The sequence below is a fragment of the Aquarana catesbeiana genome, linkage group LG03, assembly GCF_042186555.1.
Source record: "Aquarana catesbeiana isolate 2022-GZ linkage group LG03, ASM4218655v1, whole genome shotgun sequence".
NCBI classification, from domain to species: Eukaryota; Metazoa; Chordata; class Amphibia; order Anura; family Ranidae; genus Aquarana; species Aquarana catesbeiana.
In genome coordinates, this window is record NC_133326.1 from 649,069,316 (window position 1) to 649,093,823 (window position 24,508).

At 41.2% G+C, this 24,508-nt stretch overlaps 1 protein-coding gene across 3 annotated transcripts in view; it reads left to right on the forward strand.

Annotated features, from left to right (window-relative positions):
• The window catches only part of DNM2 (dynamin 2), a 184,139-nt gene that overhangs the window by 101,730 nt on the left and 57,901 nt on the right, over window positions 1-24,508 (forward strand). For all 3 annotated transcript variants that reach the window (XM_073622602.1, XM_073622600.1, XM_073622601.1), the window contains exons 9-12: window positions 6,157-6,224; window positions 9,727-9,865; window positions 20,853-20,939; window positions 23,604-23,674. In XM_073622602.1, coding sequence (XP_073478703.1) covers window positions 6,157-6,224; window positions 9,727-9,865; window positions 20,853-20,939; window positions 23,604-23,674 — 365 coding nt within the window. The remainder of the gene's footprint in view (window positions 1-6,156; window positions 6,225-9,726; window positions 9,866-20,852; window positions 20,940-23,603; window positions 23,675-24,508) is intronic.

A 24,508-nucleotide genomic window follows, 5' to 3' on the forward strand; every position in this document is an offset into this window, starting at 1 on the left:
CATCAAAGGGTCAACTGTGTGCCTAGCCTGTAATTTAGTGTATTGTTGGAGGTGTTTTTACTAGGGGAAGAAATGGATCCTTTGCAGAGACACAGAATCCATGCCTTCCCTCCTGTCAGAACAGTGATCTGCCTTGTTTACTTAGGCAGACCTGCCGTTCTTGCTCTCTGCCTAATGACTGGTGCTGGCAGACATAGAGCCCGTGGTACCCGCAGATCAGCTCCCGCTGTTTATAATCGTAGCAGGAGCTAGCGGGCTGCAGGCGGCGCACATGCATGCCCCCTACCTGATAGTGTCCGATCATGTATTGGGTACGTGATCCGGCGCAGGAGAGCCACCTTGCCGCCGTATACTTAAGTTAGTGGTAAAGAAAATATAAGCAAGCCCAATTTTTTTTTTTTTTTTTTTACTGTGTAGTTAAAAAAATAAATAAAAAGTAAAGTAAAAACCACATTGGCTGTTAGATGCCACCAAGGAAAAGCTCTATTTGTCAGTGTTCCATCTGCAAGGAACTTCAAACTATCACTGCAGTGAAAATGATGCTTACAGTCAGAATATCTAAAACATCCAACTTTGTATACAAAACATTAACAACAAAAAAAGTTGTAACTGACCATAAGCATCCACCTGTAAATGAAATATAACCTTGTGTGGACTTAGCCTTTAAATTACAAGGACCAGTACATTGTGCCGAAAGGATCATACAATCGCTTTTTTTTTCTGCCTTTTTTTTTTTTTTTTTTTTTTTTTGGGGGGATTTTTAGTTCATTTATTGTAAAGAAACTTTAATCATTCTGCCCTGTAATTTTGTAATGAGATTAAAATCTATGATTTCTATAAAAAGAGCATTGGACTGGCTTTCTTTTCAAAGGGGATGATGTTCATTCTTATGTACAAACCTATAAGTCTAAATGCTAAAGTTCTATTCCAGCTATGATTTATGATTTATATTAACCATATCCCTTTTGTGTGGTGCTATGAACCCGCTGCATGCAGGCTGCAATTTCTAAGCAGGCTTACAGTGGGATTGTCTTTACACTATTCTGTAATGAGTAAGAAGTGTGACCAACTGGCCTAAATTCGTCTGTGCCACCCTCTTACTTTCTGCCTGTTTCTTGAATAGTTCAGGTATGTTAAACCCTTTACTGCTGAAAGTTCCCCTTCTGTTCTGGGCAGACAGGTGTACTGTAGGAAGGATTTGAAAGGGTTAATGAAGGATTTGCTATTTATCACTGAACCGTGCTACTTAGATGCTCCTCTGCAGTTTTTGACCCACTTCAGATGCTGTAGTGCAGATGGCGAGTGCCTGAAAACCAGGCAGAACAGTGCTGGAAGATATGTAGGTGTTTGATTCAATCAATTCAATACCTTGAACGTGGCTTTTATGTTTCCATGAGCTTATTGTATATATTTTTTTTTTTTTTTTTTTTTTTTTTTTGCTCCGTGTTTTCATCCTTTAGCAGGCCTGGGCAATTTTTTTTTTTTTTTTTTTTTTTTTTTTTTTTTTTTAAATCTGGGAGCTAGCAACAAGTTTGCTTAGAGCTCTACCCTGTTCCACAAGAGATACACAGCTCCTATAGGCAAGCCAAATGTTTCAGAACACAGAGAAAGTGGGGTCCAACTTGCCATCATGGTGTGCAATATATTACCAAGCAGGCAGGGTCCTAGTGGAGGAGCTTAAAGCCTAACTCCAGGTTTTATGTTTCTTTAAATAGTTAATTTTGGCCAAGCTGGCCCAAATTATTTTCATTAAGATGCCAAATCAAGCATTGTATTTGATCATAAAAACATACAGTTTATACAGCGATGACAGCAGCCTTCGTAACGGAAATTTTTCGTTTGGGCCACACAAACTATTTTTAAGTACCTACCGCCCACCCTGTGTTTGATATATGGCCTCACGGCTGCTCTCTATTTCTAAGAGGGCATCCCTGGATGTCCTCCCCTCCTTGTGTCCAATCAAAAGCGATCACAGAGGATCACGGAGACCGTGTGTGAGGGAAGGAGAGCTGGATCTGTAAGGGGAGCAGTAAGTAGTTTGTTTTGGTTCTATTTTACATTTGTACACAGTGCCCTGATCATCGGTTCGTCCCTGTCAGAGCCACCTTGTCAGTGCATCCCTGTCGGTGACGCCTCGTTGGTGCTCATCAGAAAGAATTACTTGGAACATTTTTTGTTTTTTTAATTTTCAGTCTTTTTTTTTTTTTTTGTTTTTTTGTTTAGCAAAAAATTAAAACCTCAGTGGTGATTAAATACCACCAAAAGAAATCTCGGTCTCAAAAAAAAAATTATAAAAATTTCATGTGTACAGTGTTGCATGACTAATTGTCATTCAACGTGTGACAGCACTGAAATCTGAAAATTGGCCTAGTCAAGAAGGGGGTGAAAGTGTCCAGTATTGAAGTGGTTAAAGTAACACAAAACCTTGTGTTAAGCTTTAACCACTTAGCCCCGGACCATTTAGCTGGCCAAAGACCAGAGCACTTTTTGCGTTTCGGCACTGCGTCGCCTTAACTGACAATTGCGTGGCCGTGCGACCTGGCTCCCAAACAAAATTGATGTCCTTTTTTTTCCCCACAAATAGAGCTTTCTTTTGGTGGTATTTGATCGCCTCTGCGGTTTTTATTTTTTGCGCTATAAACAAAAATAGAGCGACAATTTTGAAAAAAACGCATTATTTTTTACTTTTTGCTATAATAATAATTATCCCCAAAAAATATATAACATTTTTTTTTCCCTCAGTTTAGGCCGATACGTATTCTTCATATTTTTGGTTAAAAAAATCGCAATAAGCGTTTGGTTTGCGCAAAAGTTATAGGGTCTACAAAAAAAGGTTTAGTTTTATGGCATTTTAATTAATAATTTTTTTTTTTTTTTTATAGTAATGGCGGCGATCTGCGAATTTTGACACATTTTTGGGACCACTGTCATTTTTACAGCGATCAGTGCTATAAAATTGCACTGATTACTGTATAAATGGCAGTGAAGGGGTTAACCACTAGGGGGCAAGGGAGGGGTTAAGGGTGTCCTAGGGAGTTTTTCTAACTGTTAGGGGGATGGGCTACAAACTGCACTTAACTGATCATAGCTCCCGATCACAGGGAGTTATGATCAGTGACAGTGTCACTAGGCAGAACGAGGAGATGCTTGTTTACATTAACATCTCCTCGTTCTTCAGCTCCGTGAGACGATCGCGGGTATCCCCGCGGTGATCGAGTCCGCAGGACCCGCGACCCGACTCACGGAGCTCCCGGCAGGGTCATGCGCGCACGCGACCACACAACGGCAAATTCAAAGGGCCGTACCTGTACGCCCATTTACCCAGCCATGCCATTCTGCCGACATATATGTACATGCGGTGGTTGGCAAGTGGTTAAAGCGATTTGTAAACCTCAGACATGAAATATGAACAAGGCCTATCCCTCTATAGTTTGTACTTGTCTCAATCCAGACCCCTAAGTGCCATTTCTGTGCACCACTTCATTCCTCTACTACCAGTATTAGTCACTTCTGGCAAGTTTTCCTGACACCAAGAGAAAAATGGTGACGGGGAGGGACCTCCAGTTGATTGACAGCCTCTGCTCTGTTTCTGTGTGCTGTGTGGAGGGGGTGTGTCCCTTCCCATTAATCAGCTCTCAGAGCTCTCCTCACTGAATTAACTTCAGCTCTCTGCCCCCTGCTTTTCAGAGATGAGAGATCCTGTGTACATTCTGCACTTTTAATGGATGTAGGGAAAGACGGCTGTAGATAGACGAGTGCAATTGATTAAGGAGGATTTGTTTCATCTATATCAGGGATATGCAATTAGCGGACCTCCAGCTGTTGCAGAACTACAAGTCCCATGAGGCATTGCAAGATTCTGACAGCCAAGATTCTGACAGCCACAAGCATGGCACCCAAAGGCAGAGACATGATGGGACTTGTAGTTTTGCAACAGCTGGAGATCCACTAATTGCATATCCCTGATCTATATGTATCACCTGAGGCCAGTCACTTCACTGGGTGTATGTGAGGGTTTACAAATGCTTTAAAGTGAAATATTTGTCCACTTTAGTTCCACTTTAAAGTGGAGTTCCGCCAAATTTTTATTTTTTTATTTTTTTTTTAAAGTCAACAGCTACTGCAGCTGCTGACTTTTAAAATATGGACACTTGTCCAGGGTGCCCGCGATGTCCTCACCTGAAGCCAACCTGTCCCTTGGCTCTCAGGTGGAGGCGCCACCATCTTCGGTAAGGGAATCAGGAAGTGAAGCCTTGTTCCCTACTGCGCATGTGCAAGTCGCGCTGCACGATCTCACTGGTCCCTGCTGTCTACTGGGACCTGTGTGTTCTCCCAGAAGACAGCGGTGGTGGGGGGATGGAGGAGGCGCCAGACATGGCGTAGATCACCGTGGATACTGCGGCTATCTATGCCCGAAAGTGGGAGCAGATACCTGGATTATAGAGTTATCTGCTCCCACCCTTCCCCCTGAAAGGTGCCAAATGTGACACCGGAAAGGGGAGGCTTCTGAAAAGCTGTAGTTCCATTTTTGGGTGGAACTCTGTTTTAAGAGCAGGGTGTTTTGGCAGCCATGGCACTTGTAGCTAAACCTGCTCTCCTATTACTTGTAACACATTTATTTTGCGGTTTCAGAGTTTCTGCATATATAGCGCCTTCCTTTTTACCCTCTCATCCACTTCCCATTAATATTTGATATGCACTCATTATTTTGTAGAACAAGCATGTTGAACTGATGTTTTTTGGGATATATGCTGCCCTTGTTCTCCTTTGTGGCTTTCAGCTACTTAAAAATTTAAAATTGCAAGAGGCTTCAAACCTTGCATTCTTTTCAAGGTCTTGTAAAATGTTTTATTGTAACTTTTTTAGGATATCTGTTTGCAAAATACAATAAATATACAAAATGATGAGGTATCTGCGAAATTAAATGATTTTAACTAGCCTCTGATGCATAAACTGCTGTAGTGTTGTGATTAGCAAAGTGCAAGTGCAACCCTTCCACTTCCACACATTGGTGTTCTGGAGCTGATTCTCAAATTAAAGTACCGGTATTTATCACATTTTCTTCATTTTCCCCTTCTATTTTGTCTAAGGCCCCATTCACACGTATGCTTAGCAGCTCCTGTGTGTTGATCGGTTTTCCTTGTATTCCTTCTATATGTAGCACATGCGCCTCCCTGGGCACCAAGAAGCACGGGGGATATTACACCGCAGCACACAGGAGCGGCTAAGCTTATGTGTGCATGAGACCTAAACTTCAAAGGAGTCTTTTGACTTGTGTACGTTTTTGTTATAAGTAATTTCCAATTGATATACGTGTTTTCTTGTAGGAGAACAAGGAAAGGAAGTGAGGGGGATTTACTGCCAACGGGGACACAGACCACAAAAATTAATTTTAAAGCCACTCTTTTGAATTTCTGCATTACATTTATCTGAATTTGAACATTCTGTCCTGGTGGTGCAAATCCCATGTCGGCCATCTCTTTATATTCTGTTCCCCCCTGTGTCTTCTCCTACTAGCTTGAGATGAATACCTTACTTACCTCAGTCCTCTTTGCTGGGCTTCCCTGTAACTGGACCTTTCAAAGCCCTTAAAGGCTGACCTTTTGAAAAAAATAAAAATGCTTTTTTTTTTTTTTTTTTTTTTTTTTTTTTTTTTTACTGGAAAAAAAAAAATTTAAAGTGCATTTATTTTTTTTTCTAAGGAACCTGCAGAGGATTGCACTTGTGATCAGTATATTGAGGGTCCAATGGCAGAGTCTTGCAGACTCTGAGGATAGTGATCTGCCTGTACCTTCGAGAGCAAGAAGATCAATGAAATACCAGAGCACTCACCATTGAGAACTACAAGCTGTACTTGCAGTCTATTCATTCACTGGAAATTAATGACTGGCTGTGTGGACGGCAATTCGTTCTTTTTAGTAGCTTGGGAGTAGAACAGAGCTTTTGTCGTGGTTTTATTGAACGTTTCTTTGTTTGGGTGCCCATTAGTATCAGACTGCTAAATAAAGGCCTTTAGTGAAATTTAACAGCTGTACCCTGAACCTGTCAGAATTATTAGTAATAATGTACCTCTTTGAGAAAAAAAAAATATAATTTTGGCTCATCTAATTGTTTTACCAGAACTAATCTATTTTTTTTTTTTCCCTGATGGTTTAGATGGAATTTGATGAGAAGGATCTACGACGAGAAATCAGCTATGCCATTAAGAATATTCATGGTGTGAGGTTAGTACAGCCATTACACAGATGGTTGTATCAAATGCACTTTGTTTTATTACCCCGTGGCTTCTTGATTAATAGTCGACCATACATGGATCGACATTTGGACGATTCAGCAGGGTTCGGCTGATTTTCAATCCATGTATGGGCAGGCTGATTTGAACCCCAATCAATCAATCCCATCCATCCATCGATTTGTGTTCAACCAGCCTGTCGGGTTTTTGTCATGCGATCAATGCCAGCGCTTATAACCGTGAGCAGTAATCATTATGTTCTGCCAGCCAGGAAGTGGAAGGAAACCAGTGATGGAAAGAAAATTGAATCATATATGGGCTACCTTATTAAAGTCTTGCACCACTGTTGGCTTTTTTTTTTTTTTTTTTTTTTTCTTTTCAATAGACTGTAGAAGGTTTAGAAGCTCTGTCAGATTGTGTCTGTGTGCTTGTTTGTTTTTTTTTGTTTTGTTGTTTTGTTTTTTTGTGGATTGGCACTCTATGATGGATTAACACTAAATGGTGCCCCGGGTAGCAGCTTTACCCCTACTTTTCTGTTGATTGACCTTTTTATAAAAGTTCCGTAGAGACAGCAGCATTTTTTTTTTTTTTATTTGTATAAACTATGCAGTCAAAAATGTTGTATAATAAAGCCATACTGGGTGCAGCCAGATATTGTGGTTACCAAACAGTTGGGAGTTAAAGAAAAACTTGATGGTGGGTATAGAAAAGAAAAAACGTCTTTTAAAATCACATTTTGTTGCTTTGCAGCCTGAAATAAAGACACAGTTTTTTGGGGTTTTTTTCAGCTGTACTCCGTGCAGCTTATAATATCCAAGTGAAAGATATTACACTAACATGTCAGGGGAAAAAAAATTAAATAACGGAATCACTGAGATGGAAAAGATCACCTTGCCTCATGTTTTTTGCTAGAAAATTACTTGGAACCCCCAAACATTATATATTTTTTAACACCCTAGAGAATAAAATGGCAGTCGTTACAATACTTTCTGTCACACACCGTATTTGCGCAGCGGTCTTACAAGCGCACTTTTTTTTTTTTTTAAATACTTATTTGAATTAAAAAAATAAAACTGTAAAGTTAGCCCAATTTTTTTTTTTTTTTATATTGTGAAAGATGTTACGCTGAGTAAATTTATGCCCAACATGTCATGATTCAAAATTGCACCCGCTCGTGGAATGGCTACAAACTTTTACCCTTAATCTCCATAGGCGACGTTTAAAAATTTCTACAGGTTACCAGTTTTGAGTTGGAGGTCTAGGGCTAGAATTATTTCTCTCGCTCCAACGTGGCGATACCTCACGTGTGCTTTGAAAACCGCTTTCATATGCGTTCACTTCTGCGTGCGAGCTTGTCGGGATGGGGTGCTTTAAAAAAAGTTTATTTATTTTAATTTTAATTTTTTTTTTTTTTTTGATACTGTCTTTTAAAAAAAAAAAAAAAAAAAAAAAAAAATTAGGTCACTTTTATTCCTATTACCAGGAGTGTAAACATCCCTTGTAATAGAAAAAAAATAGCATGACAGGACCTGTTAAATATGAGATCCGGGGTCAAAAAGTAAAAAAAAAAATAATTTCTCCTTTTAAGAGTTATGGGCGGAAGTGACGTTTGACATCGCTTCCACCCTCCTATGCTATGGAGCCGAGCGGGGGGCTATCTTCCCCTCAGTCGGCGGCCAGGCATCCATGGGAAAAGATGCGATTGTCTCCGCTACTGGCGGGTCTGGTAAGCGGCGGAGACGACCGGAATGCGGTGGGAGGGGGGGGGGGGGGTAGGCACTTCTCCCGCTGATGATTTTAAAAGTGATCTTGTGGCCAATCCACCGCAGAGACCATTTTTATCAGAAAGAGAAATGCACAGCGTTCCTGAAAATACCAGGGTTATGGCAGCTAGCTGCTGCCATAACCCCAGTATTTAGCATTAAAGTACCGAAGTATGGGTACGTCGTTTTTGCGTTAAGTGGTTAAACGCATCTTGAAGATTCTGAGACCACATTAAAAAGTGTTATGGTCAGATGAGACTAAAATTTTATTATTTGGCCTCGACACCAAACAATGTGTTGGTGGAAACCCAATACAGATCACCATTCAAATAACACCGTTCGAACAGTAAAGCATGGAGGTGGTAATATCCTGTTATGGAGGTGTTTCTCTACAGCAGGGACTGGCGCACTTGTCAGGATAGAAGGAAAAATGGATGGGGCAAAATACCATCAAATTCTTGAGAGAAATCTACTGTCTTCTGCCAGGAAGTCGTCAATGTGAAGAGGGTTTACCTTCCAACATGACCGTGACCCAAAGCACACAGCAACAATGACCACACAGTGGTTGAATAAGAAAAAGGTGAATGTCCTTGCATGGCCTAGTCAGGGCCCAGACTTAAACCCAATTGAAAATCTGTAGAATGACTTGAAGACTGCAGTCCACAAATGGTCACTATCAAATGTAACTGAACTTGAGCAGTTCTGCAAAGAAGAGTAGGCAAATATTGCAAAGTCTAGCTGTGCAAACTTTGTAAAGACACATCCCAACAAACTAAAGACTGTAATTGAAGCAAAACGTGGTCCAACAAAATACTCACACGAGGGGGGGGGGGGGGGGGGGGTTGTGATCCTTTTTCTAACACCAACTTTCTGACATGTTGGTGTTATAGCTTTCACTTGGATGTTGTAAGTTGCACTAGTAAATACAGCTGGATAAAACAAAAACTGTGTCGGTCTTTATTTCAGGCTGCAAAGCAACAAAATGTGATTATTTTAAAGGGGGTGATTCCTTTCTATACCGACTGTGAAAAAACTGTCTAATTAGAAAGGAGTCGGACATGTTGCTTGCCGCTGGGTTTATCTCTCCTAAACGAATACCTCCTCCACTGTCATCAATTCTCCTAAAACTATACTGGCTTCAAATTGAAAACAATACTTCTCCAACCACACCTCCAATGGCATACACCAGGTGTGGTTGGAGAAGCAAGGTGTGTGTGTTTTTTTTTTTTTTTTTGTTTTATGGTGAAGCAGTGTAGTTTTAAATGAACTGATAATGGTGTAGGAAGTATTTGTTAAAAGGAAATATAGATGTGAGAGGGGAATAAGGGTCCTATGTATGCTGCTGCTTGTTGCACTCATAAGTACAGGTCACAACTATTTTCATTAGCCTTCCCTGCACTTGTGGATAACATTAGACAGGATTAGGAGGGCTTTGTGAGGCCGCCCCATTTACTTTGTCTTTACTGACCTGATCCTCCCACTGCTGAAAATTTAAGGATTGCATGTTTTGTTAATGTCAGGCCCAAACTCTGTCTCATGGGGGCATGGTAGAGTGTGCATAGCCCTGTGCACGTTTTGGCTTTCTTAGTCTAAACTTACAACAATTTCAGGGATCTCTAGCAACAGAGGAACTCAGAAAGGTGTGTGCAGACTCCCGAAGGGGGCCTTTTACTCCTAATTCTGCTTGCATAAGTAAAACTTTACGTTGTACCTCTTTTTCTTTTCATACAGGACAGGTCTTTTTACACCAGATATGGCCTTTGAAGCCATAGTGAAGAAGCAGGTAGTGAAGCTGAAGGAACCATGTCTGAAATGTGTGGACCTTGTCATCCAGGAACTGATAAATACTGTGCGACAGTGTACAACAAAGGTAGGTTCTCTGGAGAAGCACATAATGACATTGTGTTACCTTTCTATTTAAGCACCATGTAATACTTTGTGTTATTTATCAAACCTTCTAAAGAAAAACCGTGCTGGATTAGATTCTCGTAAGGTTAATGCTGCCAAATGTACCACATCTAAATATATAACTCAAAACAAAAAGCAAAAAGTTGAGGGAAAAAAGGAAGAAAGGACTTTACTGATACCGGGGATAACGCAAACCTATAAAAGCTTTATCAAACGTTTGACAATAGCAAAGTGTCCCTGAGTCTCCCACTAGGGGAGACACGGGTATATAGGGAATTTTTATGTGCCTGAGGCAAGTAGTATACAAGAGAAATTTCCATAGATATTAAAATCTCAAATATTTATTCATAATTTAAAATCTGAAATTACAAGCTAAAAACATAAACATTTTTTTAAATGCCAAATTTGTTCTACAACCGAGTACAAAATGTTAGTCGTATTGACGTGTTTCTCCCACATCGGGCTTCTTCAGGATCCACTTGATATTCACATTGTGTCAGCTGATAAGTAATGCAAATCGTACATTATTTTACATGCTATACATAGACATCAATACAATTCATACAATAGCCAAAAAAGAAAATACAGTACATTATGTAAAAGTATGAACATAGGGAAGAGGGGAAAAAAGAATCAAGGATCAACATGACCTGTAAATATTAGTATCCAGTTATATTGTGTATATTTAGGAAAGAATCTAGGTCTTTTTTAAAACAAACTACTGAGCTGGTCAAAACCAGCTCTTGAGGGACTTTAAGCCACATTTTCACAGCTCTTATGGTGAAGCTTTTCCTGATTTAGAGATTAAAGCTTTCTTCCTCCAGACGTAAAGAGTGCCCCCTTGTCCTCTGTGATGACTTTAAAGTGAATAACAACACGAAGTTCACTATATGGACCACTTCTGTATTTATACATGTTGATCCTATTCCCCCTTAATCTCAAGAGAAAAAATTCAGTTCCTCTAATCTGTTCTCATAGCTGAGCTCCTCCATGCCTCTTATCAGTTTGGTTGCCCTTCTCTGCATTTTCTCCTACAGCAGTTACTGAGATTGATCCCTATGGATTACTTGTTCCAAAGGGACTGTACTTAAACTGCAGTGAAAAGAGTGAGGAAGGCCTGTAAACTGTATTTGGCACTGGATTCCACGTGTGGTGCTCACCTTGCCAGGTTGGCTAGCAGGTTGCTATAAATGTAGGGTTTGTCGGGTCTGCTTATGACCGCATAATTTTCCTTTGGGGAGACCCTACTGCTGTCGTCTTGTTTTGGGCTGTGTGTGGGACTTGTTTTTGGTTCCCTTTTTGTCCCTGCGAGGTACAGAGAAACTGCATTGTCTAGGTTGTTTGGCGCTTCCTTAAAGGATTGAAAGAGGATCCAAAAGTGGACACCTTTGAGGCAGATGAGTCCTTTGAGAGTGAGGGTCCGACCAAGTATCTTCCAGTCTCAAAGGACCATGTTGTTTCCCCACAGAGGTGGTCAATAGGAATTTGTGGCTGTCGCTTCTGAACTCCTAGGGCTTAAGGTGACAGGGTTGCAGGTCTTCAAAAGCACCCAAACCAGCCAAGTCCTCTGCATTGTTTCTTCATACTGAAAAGGATCTATCCAAGGATTGGGTTCATCCAGACCCAATGTTCACCTACACGAAGCAGCTTCTGCAACAATACCGGATGGAGGACCGCTTCAGCGGTCCTGGCTGTCTGATCCCAAAAAGACCCTTTTTAAAGCAATCCTTTTCCTTGGCAGTCACGCCCACGCAGCCTGTCATTTCATCTATGGGGATTTTGGCCTTGCTGGTTTTGTCAGAGTATGGCTAAAAGAACCTACATCTCCTAAGTCAGGTTTCTGAGCTTGGAAGCACTTGGAGGTCTTTCCTAAGGAATGCACTCTGTGTGGATGGGTTGGGGGATTCTCTACGACACCTCTCGTCTGGGACTTATGTTTGTCCCCATGAGGTGAGTGCTGTCGCCAAAATCCTGGTCAGCATAGCTCCCCTACAAGAAACAGCTGGAACGCATAACTTTCAAGCGTGAATGCCATTTTGTCACTGCCTATCCAGGAAATCAAAGGTGAAAAGAGCAACTTTATCTTGGCAGGACCCACCAAGATGAGCAACAAACCTTCATACCAATGAAGGGGCAGCCACACTTCTGCGGCCTTTGTGGTCACGTATACCCATCTGGGATGGGTTCAAAACATGGTGTGCTGGAGTTTTGTATCTTGCCTCCTCCATTCCTAATGCCATCAAATGTGTCTATTGTACCTGACAAAAAAGTAGCGCTGTTTGCTATGCTGGACCTGTTGCATGCACAGAGGGTTATTGCCTCTGTTCAAGAACCAGAAACATTTTGAGGTTACTATACCAACTTTTTTTGTGCCCAAGCTAAATTGAACACATTTTTGCAGGTTCAAAAGATACAGGAGGACATGATAATCCAGCTGTTGACTTGCTCTCTGTGACCCTGCTGGATCCTTTTGACTCCCATTCACAAGGTCCTGTGTTCCTCCTGCGTCACGATAGAGGCTTTGACAGCTTGCCTGAAACCGAAGTCCTAAGGGACAGGGGACTTTCAGACTTTTATTCCTACCTTGCTGAAGGCTGGAAAACCTTCCTTCCATAAATGATTTACCACCACACCCGAAAAGACTGCTTCGCTTGGTGCAAAGAGGAAGTTCAGAGAAATAATCCGCTGTATTGGTTTTACCCTTCCTTCAGTCTCGAGTATACGAGAAGCCATTGCTATCATGTACTATATCTCTAATGCTTATCCTTACCTCGGCCAGGTCATGGGCCCAGATCAAGGTCATGCATATCATGTGTACTAATTCTTAATATGCATTTGCTTGTCCCAAGGCACTGAAGTAGATTTACCTTAAGCAGTAGAATATGAACACTTTGGAAAATTTCACATAGCTTAGTGAATGAGGAGGTAAGCTAAGCTGACTTCAATCACCCAATCAAGTGCAAGCAAAAATCTGTTTTTAATTTTAATTACACAAAATTAGTTGTGTTTTTGCCAACTGGATTTTCACGTGGCTTTATCTCATGCACTAAACCAAGTAATTCATTTTGCAAATTGAACATGCTCCATTAGTATATCAACCCTATTGACTCACCAGGTAGTGAAATGGAAGCTCCCTTAGTTCTACCCTTATAGGTAAGCCTGTTTGGGCTTCATTTGAGAACATACAAAGAACTGTGATGAGCATCTGATCATAGAGCCATTTCCTTTAACCTGATTCCAGTGAGCTGAATTTTCAATCATTGCAAGCCCCAGCTCATCGTTCTTTATTAAATAAAGCCCTCTGAGTCAGCCTATCATTAAGATACCAGTTGGCCCTAGACTTTTATGAGTTACCGTTAAGGGATTTATGTGACATAGGTTACAGACAAGACTTTTGTCTCCTGATTCTATTAGCAAACGGCTAATTGGGAGCAGGAGCTTTTATGACATCATGTGCTATTTATGGACCCAACTTAATACAGTAATAGCTTGAATAATTTCTTAGCTACATGACTGGACCAAAAATGCTGTGTGTTTTTTTTGGTTTTTTTTTGTTTTTTTTTTTAATAACTGAGAATTGTACTTACCTGGGCTGCAGAGATGTTAAAGGGTTTACTAACCTGCCATGCTACTCTTTGGTTTATAATCCTGCATAGCAAGGTGAAACATTTGGGCCCCTTATTCTTATGCAATGTACAAACCTGTGCTGCTTATATTTGGCCGGCCCTGGCAGACAGCATAGCCAGGTCAGAAACCTGCCTTTTCTCTAAACAGTTAGTGTAACTTAACTTTCATACAATAAAAGCTCTTTTTTTTTTTCTCTGTCCTCAACTCTTCCCAAAGCCAGCATTACATTTTCAAAATCACTGCTACTAGCAACATTTCACAGTGTACTAAGATGCAACTTCCCCTGTGCATTTAAGCCGTGCATGAGCCTCTGTTGATGGGCTTTTGTTTGTTTTAGAACTGCTTCTCCTACCATAGAAGTCAGTCAGAATGCAAACACCGCTAAAGCAGGACAACTACACCTAAAGGAAATTCAGAATGATCTCAGAAGCATCTCAGAATGTCAGATACGCTGCATTGGCAGATCAAAGCCTGTGGACACAGGCCCTATCCACTCACAGCTGCAAGCCACCTTCTTGGCCTGCCCACTCTCAAATCAAAGCAATGAGAGATGGCTGGACATTTACTGTTATCTAAAACATTTTTTTTCAACCAGGGGTGCCTTGGCGAAATGCCCAAAAATTGTATACAAGCTGGCATGTGGATGAAGCCTGCCCTTTTATTTACACAAAGCTACAGATTTTCATTGTGCACCATTGCAACCTTCTCGCTGCCGGCATCCTAACAACCAATGGCATCAGTTGATAAGGAGGATGTCAGTTGCCTGCACAGCATCCTTGTTTGCCTCTCCCCTGTCCCTCTTCATTGGTGATGGGGTCACATTAGCTGAGTGATGGAGAAAAGCTAAGAGAGAAGAGAAACCTTGGAATACTAGTCAGTACCAGTGTGCAAAAGTGTATTTGGTTTGGAAGAATAAATAACTTCTAACATTTTGGTGTCCTACTTGTGGGGATGTTGCTGCATTATATAAAACTATTCGAATAGTTTTAACATTTTAGAATGGGCTGCCTCAAGATTGTCCATACTTTTTAAAGGGTGCCTTGACTGAAAAAAGGTTGAGAAACACTGATTTAAAATGTCAGCGATTTTTGTGACTGATCAATTTATACCACCGTGTGCCATTTTTATGTATTTTTTTTTACCTGTTATACCCCTGATATAGCTCACAGTCAACAGGCAATGAGCTTGAGGCAAAGCAGTGTTTTATTGCTGTCTTTAGAAATGTTCTGGGTAGCCTGTTTGTGAATAGTAAGAAAATGGTGAAAGTGGTGAAAAAAAAAAACAAATGCAGAAGTTGGAGGCAGTTCAGCCTGTTTTTTTTTTGAATAGCAGGCAATCGAATTAAACACCCCTACAACTGAATGACTGCAGCAATGGGCTTTGTTTCCCCAAGCAGGGATGACACTTTAAGAATTTATCCTGTGGAAGCAGTTGGCAAGTTTGCAGATAGTGCTTGGCTTTCTTGTTGGAAAGCCCAGCATGGTCTGCAAATTGATTGTCATGAAGGCAATCTGTAATGTTTACATGAAAAATTAATTTTTTTTTTACAAATAATGGAAAAATCCAGCTAAATTCACTTTATAAAACTGAAAGACTACCGTATATACTTGCGTATAAGCCAAGTTTTTCAGCACGTTTTTTTGTGCTGAAAGTGCCCCCCTCTGCTTATACTCGAGTCACTGCCATCTCTATGGCTATGAGTTATGAGCTATGAGTAAGCACTTGGTGTAAGTGCGAAACGCGTCAGCTATTCTTGTACCACCCCACAGTCGTGTTTTGTGTACCCCATGATCCTGTATTTTGAATAAGACGGATTTATGCATTCCGGTGTGCGGCTGTCCAGGTCTTCTTGTTCTCCTCTTCTTCTCACTGCCATCTCTGCATACCTGATCCGTGATAGGGGAACACTCAGTTTCCCAGTAGTAAGTCAGTGTTCAGCCGATCACGGAAGTCCTCTCGTCCTCATCCCACGGACGAGAGAATGTCCGTGATAGGCGGTACACTAAACACTGACTGCTGGGAAACTGAGTGTTCCGCCTATCGGGGACGAGGAGGAGGCGCGGCTTTTGTACACTGGATGGCCGCCATCTGACTGTATGACACGGGCTGATCAGGTAGGCAGATCATCACAGGGAGGAATGCAGTGGACACAGTGAGGTATGCAGCTGCAGATGGGCATTGTTGATCCTCTTTTTCCACTTACAGTAGCTGCTGCATTTCTCACCCTTGGCTTATACTCAGGACGGCTTATACACGAGTATATACGGTAGTTTAAATTTAATTGACAAAAAACCCATAGCTCACCTTTTTAAAGACTTTTCAATAATATATCAAATTACACAGGAACATTGTTCTATGAATTCTTGAGATTGTATGGAAGAGAAGTGTTCTGCAAATGATAATCCTTATCAGCAAGAGACATTTTGGAGAACCTCTCTATCTGTGTGCACCAGGCTGTATGCATGATTTATTTTCCCCACATCTTTTTCTCTGTCCCATACTAACGGTTTCCTCTCTCACATACTGTCTGTCACTAGTTTGTTTTTTTTTGTTTTTTTCCTTCTGCTTAACTCCGTCCTTACTTCTGATTTTGCTTGGTCAGAGGGCTCTGCTTCAGACAAAAGGGTGAAGGTCTAACAATTTGTCTTCCTGTGGGAATGTATTCTATATAGTAAATCCAGATATATGTATCAAGACATCCTTGTGTTATGGTCTATCCTTGAATAACCATTCTGTGGTTGAACGATGAAAAGTAATTTTTTTATTCTGTTCTAAGAATGTTGGGGGGAAAATAACGACTAGGTGTGGACTGTGGATGGTTGAGGCAAAGTAAAACTACACTATATAGCCAAAAGCTTGTGGACATCTGGCCATCACATCCATATAAGCTTGTTGGATATCCCATGAAAATATTGACATTACCCCATCCCCTTGAGGCTATACATATGAGATCTCAGGTGAACACATCTTGTGCTCCAAGGAATGTCCATCTTTTGTTAAGTTCTAGAACAGTTCCAGCGTTTGAGCTGTGAATGATTGGCTTGGCAGATCCAACTGCAAGACACCAATGATCCTTATCTGTTTTGTAAGGGTGGCATTCTGATCACCTCTGTAAGAGTGACATGCATTCCACTGACCCCCCAATGAATTGGGTTTAACAGGGGTTCCCTGAGACCTAAAAATGATTTCAAGGGATCCTCTAGGACAGTGGTCTCCAAACTATGGCCTAGGTGCCAGATGCAGCCCTTTGCATGCTTTCATCCAGCCCTTGAGGCATTATCCTACCTCCTCTGACGCTAGCGGTGTAGCACTGTTCCTGCCCCTACTACCAACGATGGGGCATTGTTTACTCCTACTGGCCACAGCCCCCCCAAAAGTTTGAAGGACAGTAAACTGGCCCCTTGATTCTAAAGTTTGGAGACTCTTGCTCTAGATTAAAGGAGGCTGAGAAAGGCTCTTCTAGAATTACAAGTGCTGCCCTTCTTTTTCAACTACTAAATATAGCAATATCTAGAGCAGCCTTTCTCAACCTTTTTAGTACATAGGAACCCTTGAAATAACTTTCCAGTCTCAGGGAGTCCCTGCTAAAAATTACCATATCTACAACTCGTGATACATTTTTGTGATGGTCATTGGGAAGAATTTCCACTTTGCAAATGGCTAAAAAGATCAATGGTGTCAGTGGGAACTTGTGTGAGGCAGAAATTGCTAATTGGTCAAGGAACCCCTAGCAACTGCTGGAGGAAGTCTAGGATTCCATGGAACCCTGGTTGAGAATCCCTGATCTAGAGAATGTCTCCGTATTCTTATTTGGGTGTGAAATGGATCATGGACCTGACTACACTTTTTTTAGGTAGAGTTATGCAGGCTATATTCTCTTCATATGCAGTACACTAGCACCAGGTCTGTACAGCGTGCCCTGGAAAAAGGCATTAAACTCATCCTGAAACATTAACTTGGTTTAAATAAAATTAAAATGTTCAGTGAGGAGAGGTGATGGCGGATATAATTTTCCATATTACCTGCCATCACCACCTTTCATTACATAGTATTTACTTGTATGATGTCTTGTTTCTCAATTTATCTCCAGTAGGAGTGCTCTCTTTCTGTATTGTCCTACAGCCACCCATGAGAATGAAGCCTTTATATAAAATAACACATGGAGCCTTAAAATCGGAATCTTTTCGGTTCCTGTGAGTCAAGACACCTTTCTAAATCAGGGTTGGCAATATAATATGCGCTATACTAGCACATTGAAGGACTTGTCTTGATGCATGGATCTGTTTGTCATAGAGTAAGTTCTAGCATCTGTTCCATCTCCTGTCCAGCCATCTGAAGCTTTTCCTACACCAGTCTGCTGATTTTTTTTTTTTTTTTTTTTTTTTTTTTTTGTGCAATGTGCATGCAAACCATGTTTTACTGAATTAATTTGTTTTATATTTCTAGCCAGAAAATATGTATTATTGAATAGGCCATTAAGCTGACAGTTCCTTACAGGCTACAGTTTTTTTGTATATGTTAATCCTTCATCGCCACCTGTGGGTACCAATTGGGTAGTACAGCCTGGAAAACGCTCCTTTTTTTTTTTTTTTTTTTTTTTTTTTTTTTTTTTTTTTTAAATTTGGTTTGTATATAATAATCCCAATATCTGGCCTATACTGCAGGAAACCTAATTTCAATGGACTTCTCAGACTTTACTGGTGTACATACCTGTTCTGGGTCAAAATTGGATCTGCTCGGTCAGCATAACGGCAAGACCATTTGCATTTCATATGCACTTTTGTAGATGGCAGCACCTGTATTTCACTGCTGACTGGCTTAGTTTCAGATTTTTATTTTGGAGGAGGTGGCTTGGCTGGAACACCGATTGTAGAATTGTGCAGCAATTGATACAGTAGCGTTTTTGTGAATAAAGGTGTCTGAGAAAATTGACATTCGTGACACATAAAGATTAAGGACCAAGTTCACCTTTTGTTCTCACCTCTTCCTTTTTTTTTTCTCTAGATTCCAGCCCCCCTATGTACCAATACAGCGTTAATATACTTGTTTTGCAAAAATAAAACCGCTTTCCTTTTATTCTACACACGCTTACCACACTCTCATAATAGTTGTTTAAAAACACTGCTTGATTACTTCTGTCTTACTTCCTGGACAGACTTTAGGTCATGACACAGCAAGGAGTTGACCAGCTGATCTCATTAGCACACACCCTGTATCATCTACCCTCAGCTGGTCAACTTCTTCCTGTGTCATGATCTAAAGTCTGTACATATTGGGGCTGGAATTTAGGGAAAAAAAAGGTGAACTTAGCCTTCAAAGTCATAATATACTTCAATTAGGTTGGCACTAAATTAATACAACATGATAGAAAAGACTGTAGTTAATGTGCATAAAACACTAATAATTAGTGTGTTTTGAAAAAACAATATTCAAATCCTATAGACAAGTCCTAATTCATAAATTAAAAAAAAAATACGTAATTCACGTGCAGCATCTAAAAAAAAAAGGTGTATAGTCCTATGTCAAGTGTAAGTGCAAGTTAATGCTGCTCTTATCCAATCAATATAAGCAATCCAAGAAAAAAATTTAGCAGATTTCTCTAGCCACGCAAACGAGGTAGCTGGGACATTGTATTCTGACAGCTATGGCTCCCACTATCAGAATACAGTGGTCTGCAGCTGCTGATCGACCAGTTTTCCAGCATTTCTCTTTGACAGAAATCGATCAAATGATGAATTTCTCTTTAAACCAGGTTGACCACACACACTCATCCGGTCCGTGCTGAACCGGCCAAATTTTGATCAGTGTATGGCCAGCTTCCACTAGACATGTATGCCGCTCACTAGATTCTTTCCTATTGCTTGGTCTTAAGAGGCGCACAGACCCAGCCATAAAAATTATTAGGCCAAGCAGCTACACATGGCTAGGATTTTTTCCTTCTTCCAAGGATGTACAGTGCCAGGCAGGGCTGCCCATTCAAGATCTCAGGAGCAGGGCTGAAGGTAAGTGTTTAGATGTCTGCCACTCTGGGGTTGGGGAGAATATTTTAAAGGACCACTTTACCAGACGTGGTGTCCTTTTTAAATTACACCTGTCACAAACCTGGATGGTTCAAGCTGATCTTTTGTTGGAAAGCTCCCCTCAAAGTGGTTGTAAAGTCAGAAGGTTTTTCATCATAATGCATTCTATGCATTAAGATAAAAAGCCTTCTGTGTGCAGCAGCCCCTCTAATGCTTACCTGAGCACCTCTATCCAGTGATGTGGTAGGCTTGTCTGGGCTGCCTGGGACTCCCCTCCTCATTGGCTGAGACAGCAGCGCGGTGCCATTGGCTCCCGCTGCTGTTTAAGTCAGTCAGCCAATAAAGAGAGAAAGGGGGCAGGGCTGGGCCACAGCTCCGTGTTGCAGCTCCGTGTCTGAATAGATACAGAGCTGCAGCTCGACTCGGGTGCCCCCATAGCAAGCTGCTTTGCTGTGGGGGCACTCATCGGGAGGGAGGGGCCAGGAGAGGTGAAGAGAGACCTAAGAGGTGGATCCAGGCTGCCCTGTGCAAATCTACTGCACAGTTCAGGTAAGTAGAACATGTTTTATTATTTTTAACAAAAAAAAAAAAAAGACTTTACAATCACTTTATACCTCACATGTCGGAGCAATCTGTATGTATAGGCAGCTGACTTTATCAAGCTTGGCCCCACCTCCTTCGGCCTCCTGATTCTGTCTATTGGTTAATTGGTTACAGTTGGAGGCGGTTGGTCCATACCCAACTCTTGCCAGAAAAGCCATTGTTGCATATAATTTTAGCTGTTTATAGCTGTGACATGTAAGTGAAAGGTAATTCTGTTTTATGTTTTTTTTATCATATGCTGAGTTTAGAAGGATTAAATCACCTTTTGTAACATGTTACCCCCATATCTCAATGAACTATGACAGCGCTGGTGAACACTTTGGTAGTTCGTTGATTCTTGCTGTCAATGTAAAACTGCCTGCCCATACAAGCTTACACTGACAAGTCTGCAGGAGTCCTGCATGGCATCAGCAATCTGCTGATCGCAGTGTAATGCTTTCCAGACTCCTAAATAAAAAAAAAAAAATAGTAAAATTTGCTTGTATTTTTTTAAAAGAGAACCTTAAATTGTCCAGGTCTGGCACAGGTTCATTTTAAGCTATGTGTCTGTCGTTTCTATGCCTGGTTTACTCATAATACCAGCTTTTCATTGCCTGATTCATGCATGCTGAAACTTCAAAAGGGTTTTGGGATTAAGTGGATGTTGAAATGTTTCACAACATGCAATAGCCATTGTAACTTGGTGTTGACATTTTGTAGCTGGCTCCTTACCCAAGACTACGAGAAGAGAGCGAAAGGATTGTTACCACGTACGTCCGAGAGAGAGAAGGGAAGACAAAAGATCAAGTAAGCTATAATGGCAGAAAAGCCAGTATTAAATAATTACAGCTGGTATACGTAATCAGTGTTGAGCGCTGGGACTGCTCAGGATTGCATGTCATTACAACTGCAGAACACAGGGTTCCAAGCATCATAGAGGGAATGTACAGCCAGCTGGGGACTGCAAAGATTTGGAATGCACCTCCGACGTGACTTGCAGCTTCTAAGTTGCATTTAGTGCCCAGTGCATTCCTTCGTAAGCTTTGGTTCTGTGAGAATGCACTTAAACACCATATCCAGCAACACTAATAACTCAGTTGCTGAGTGAATTATAGAAATTGCTTAACCACTTCAGCCCCGGAACATCAGCCGCCCCCCCCTCCTGGCCAGAGCACTTTTTATTTGGCACTGCGTCATTTTAACTGACAATTGCATGTTCATGCAATGCTGTACCCAAATAAAATTTGCGTCTTTTTTTTTTTTTCTTTCCCCCACAAATAACTTTTTTTTTTTTTTGGTGGTATTTGATTACCTCTGCGGTTTTTATTTTTTGCGCTATAAACAACAATTTTGAAGAAATAAAACAATTTTTTTTTTGCTATAATGAATATCCCCAAATTTCTTTTTAAAAAAACAAATTTCTTCATCAGTTTAGGCCAATATATATTCTACATATTTTTGGTAAAAAAAAAATCCCAATAAGCGTATATTGATTGGTTTGCGCAAAAGTTATAGCATCTACAAACTATGGGAAAGATTTATGGCATTTTTCTTTTTTTTTTTTACTAGTAATGGCAGTGATCTGCAATTTTTAGCGGTACTGTGACGGACAGATCGGACACTTTTGACACATTTTTGGGACCATTACATTTATACAGCGATCAGTGCTATAAAAATGCACGGATTGCTGTGTAAATGTCACTGGTAGGGAAGGGGTTAACACTAGGGGGCGTTCAAGGGGTTAAATGTGTGTTCCCTAGATGTGTTCTAACTCTATGGGGAAAGGACTGACTGGGGGAGGAGACATATCGATGTATATAAGGACACTTATCTATGCAGGGATCCCGCAATGTCGGCATCCCTAGCCGATTCATCAATCGGCTTTGGGTGCAGGCTCTGGCATCTGTAGTAAGAGAAACAGGAAGTGAAGCCTTGTGACTTTGCAGCCTGTTTCTTACTGTGCATGCGCATGTGTCCCAGAAGGCAGGGGGGGGGTAGAAATGACGTAGATCGCAGTGTGGCGATCTTACCAGGAAGTAGGAGCGGGTACCTGTCAAAACCAGGTACCTGTTCCCTCCTACCAAAGTGAGAAATGTGGGGTGGAGGGTGCGAAAAAGCTGAGCGTCCTCTTTTGGATGAAGCTCCGCTTTAAAGCTGAAATTAAGCCAAATACAATGATGAACTGCATGTTCATCATCAAAATGCATGTATCATCATCAAAATACCAAAGAATTTTTATTTTTTGCCATCCAGCTCAGAGATCTGTACAGCTCTGCCACACAGTCCTATTTGGTAGGTCAGGAGACCTTCTCTTTTTCTGCTGTAGTTCAGCACCACTTGCAGGCCTTGGCCCTGTCCTAGAATGTGACTATGATTTAAAAAAAAAAAAAAAAAAAAAAAGCAGTGGGAAGTGATTTGAGCTTATCCGCTCTTCCTACTTCCAGCATGTAACTTGCTAGTGTGTTGTGTTTTTTTTTTTTTTTTTTTTTTTTTCTATCTGCCTGCAGTTGAGCCTTAAAAATTAGTTTGCTCCCAAAATATGTCCCTGAGAAGAGGGTAAACACTTACCTCAAGTCACAAAACACAACAGTGGGCGCACAGGCCTAGTGCATTATCCTCAACAATAGTCTTTAAAATAAAAGGTAAATGTACTCACAATTTGACAAGTCACAGCTTTTCATATAAAACTGCTTCAGATCCAAGCTACAATGTATCTCAATGTAACAGATTGAAATTCAGCGTTCTGATGCATTTCGAGGACTTGCCTCTTCCTCTGAGCCATCTGGCTTTGCGGAAGTGACGAGTCCTCGAAACGTGTCAGCCTGCTGAATTTCTGGATTTCGATCCGTTATGAAATACATTTGTATTGTGGTTCTGAAGCTGTTTTATATGAACAGCTGTGGCGTTTGTCATTTGTGAGTATAATATTTACCCCCCCCCCCCCCCCCTTTTTATTAAAAAAAAAAAAAGACTTTTGAGGATAATGCACTAGGCCTGTGTGCCCTCTGTTGCGTTTTGTGATTTCAGTGACTTTGGACTCCCCCCCCAGTCCCATGAGGGCAGCGAGGCGTATCCATGCAAGCCAGGATGAGAATATGGACAACCACCACTTTGGGCCCACTTTTAAGCGCAGGAGATTTTGTATTCGTTGTTTACAACACTTGAACACTTACCTCTCCTGCTGCCTGTGCTGCTCAGTGGCCACGGTGCTGAAGTGGAGTCTGTTTAGATTAGATTCCTTTTCCACTTTGTGCTCTTTCCCTGCAGCACACAGTGGTTCCTCCCACCAACCTCTGTGTCACTACAGGATACTTCTACTTGATGTTACATTACCTTACCTGTCCTTACACTAAATACTTGTGAGGCCATCTGACCCGAGTAGTGACCACTGATCTGGACAGAATTTAAGTACTGCAACTACCTGCGCAATGGATCCTTGTTGTTTTTCACATCTGTTTTTTCTGTCCACAGATACTGCTACTAATAGACATTGAACTATCGTACATCAACACCAATCACGAGGATTTCATTGGATTTGCTAAGTAAGTCTCCCACTACTTGGTCACCTGTCCTGTCTTCCCAAGATTATAGCCCTCTTCCAGCAATACGGTGACTGCACAGAACTTGATTTTTTTTTTTTTTTCTGCCTTATAACGGTTTTCTTCTTTAGTGAGGATACTTGTTTAATATAATTCATGGTATAGCCTTGATTGTCAATTACGTCGAAGGATGTGCTTTTTGCAATCATTTCAAACAATGAGCAGCTGCATTGTAATGAATTGGGGTTGTTCACACTAGGGCTTTGTGCTTGGGGCTATTTTGAAACACTCCTGTGCACTTCGTGTTCACTTCTCACGTTTGGCTATAGAAACCCTATTAAAATTAAAGCCTGCTACACACCACTAGTTTTTTTTTTTTTTTTTTTTTTTTTTCCCCTCAATTCAGCAGGTTGAACAAAAAAAGACTGACCGCTCCAGACGGAGCCGCTGTACTAACGATCCAGTGTTAGTGCAGCAGTCTCTCCTGCTGTGCTATTGTGTTCTAATAGAGGGACGTCCCCCCCCACCAGAACACTGCAGTCACCGCTCTCTGCTATTGGCTGAGAGTGCTGATCAGTAGCTGGTCGGCTGCTGGCTTTCCATCATGCTCGTCTGACAGAAGCCGGCCAACAGTAGTTGAAGTAGTTGATACTTGGAACAGACTTCCATCACAGGTAGTGCGTCAGTCAACAATAAGTGAATTAAAACATGTTTGAGATAAAAATAGGTCTGTATCAGGACAAAAAGGTGAAAGGGTAAGTTCACCTTCCTGAACATGTTACACCCTAAATACGGTGTAACGTGTTCAGCATGCGCCCCCTCAACCCCTTCCCTGTG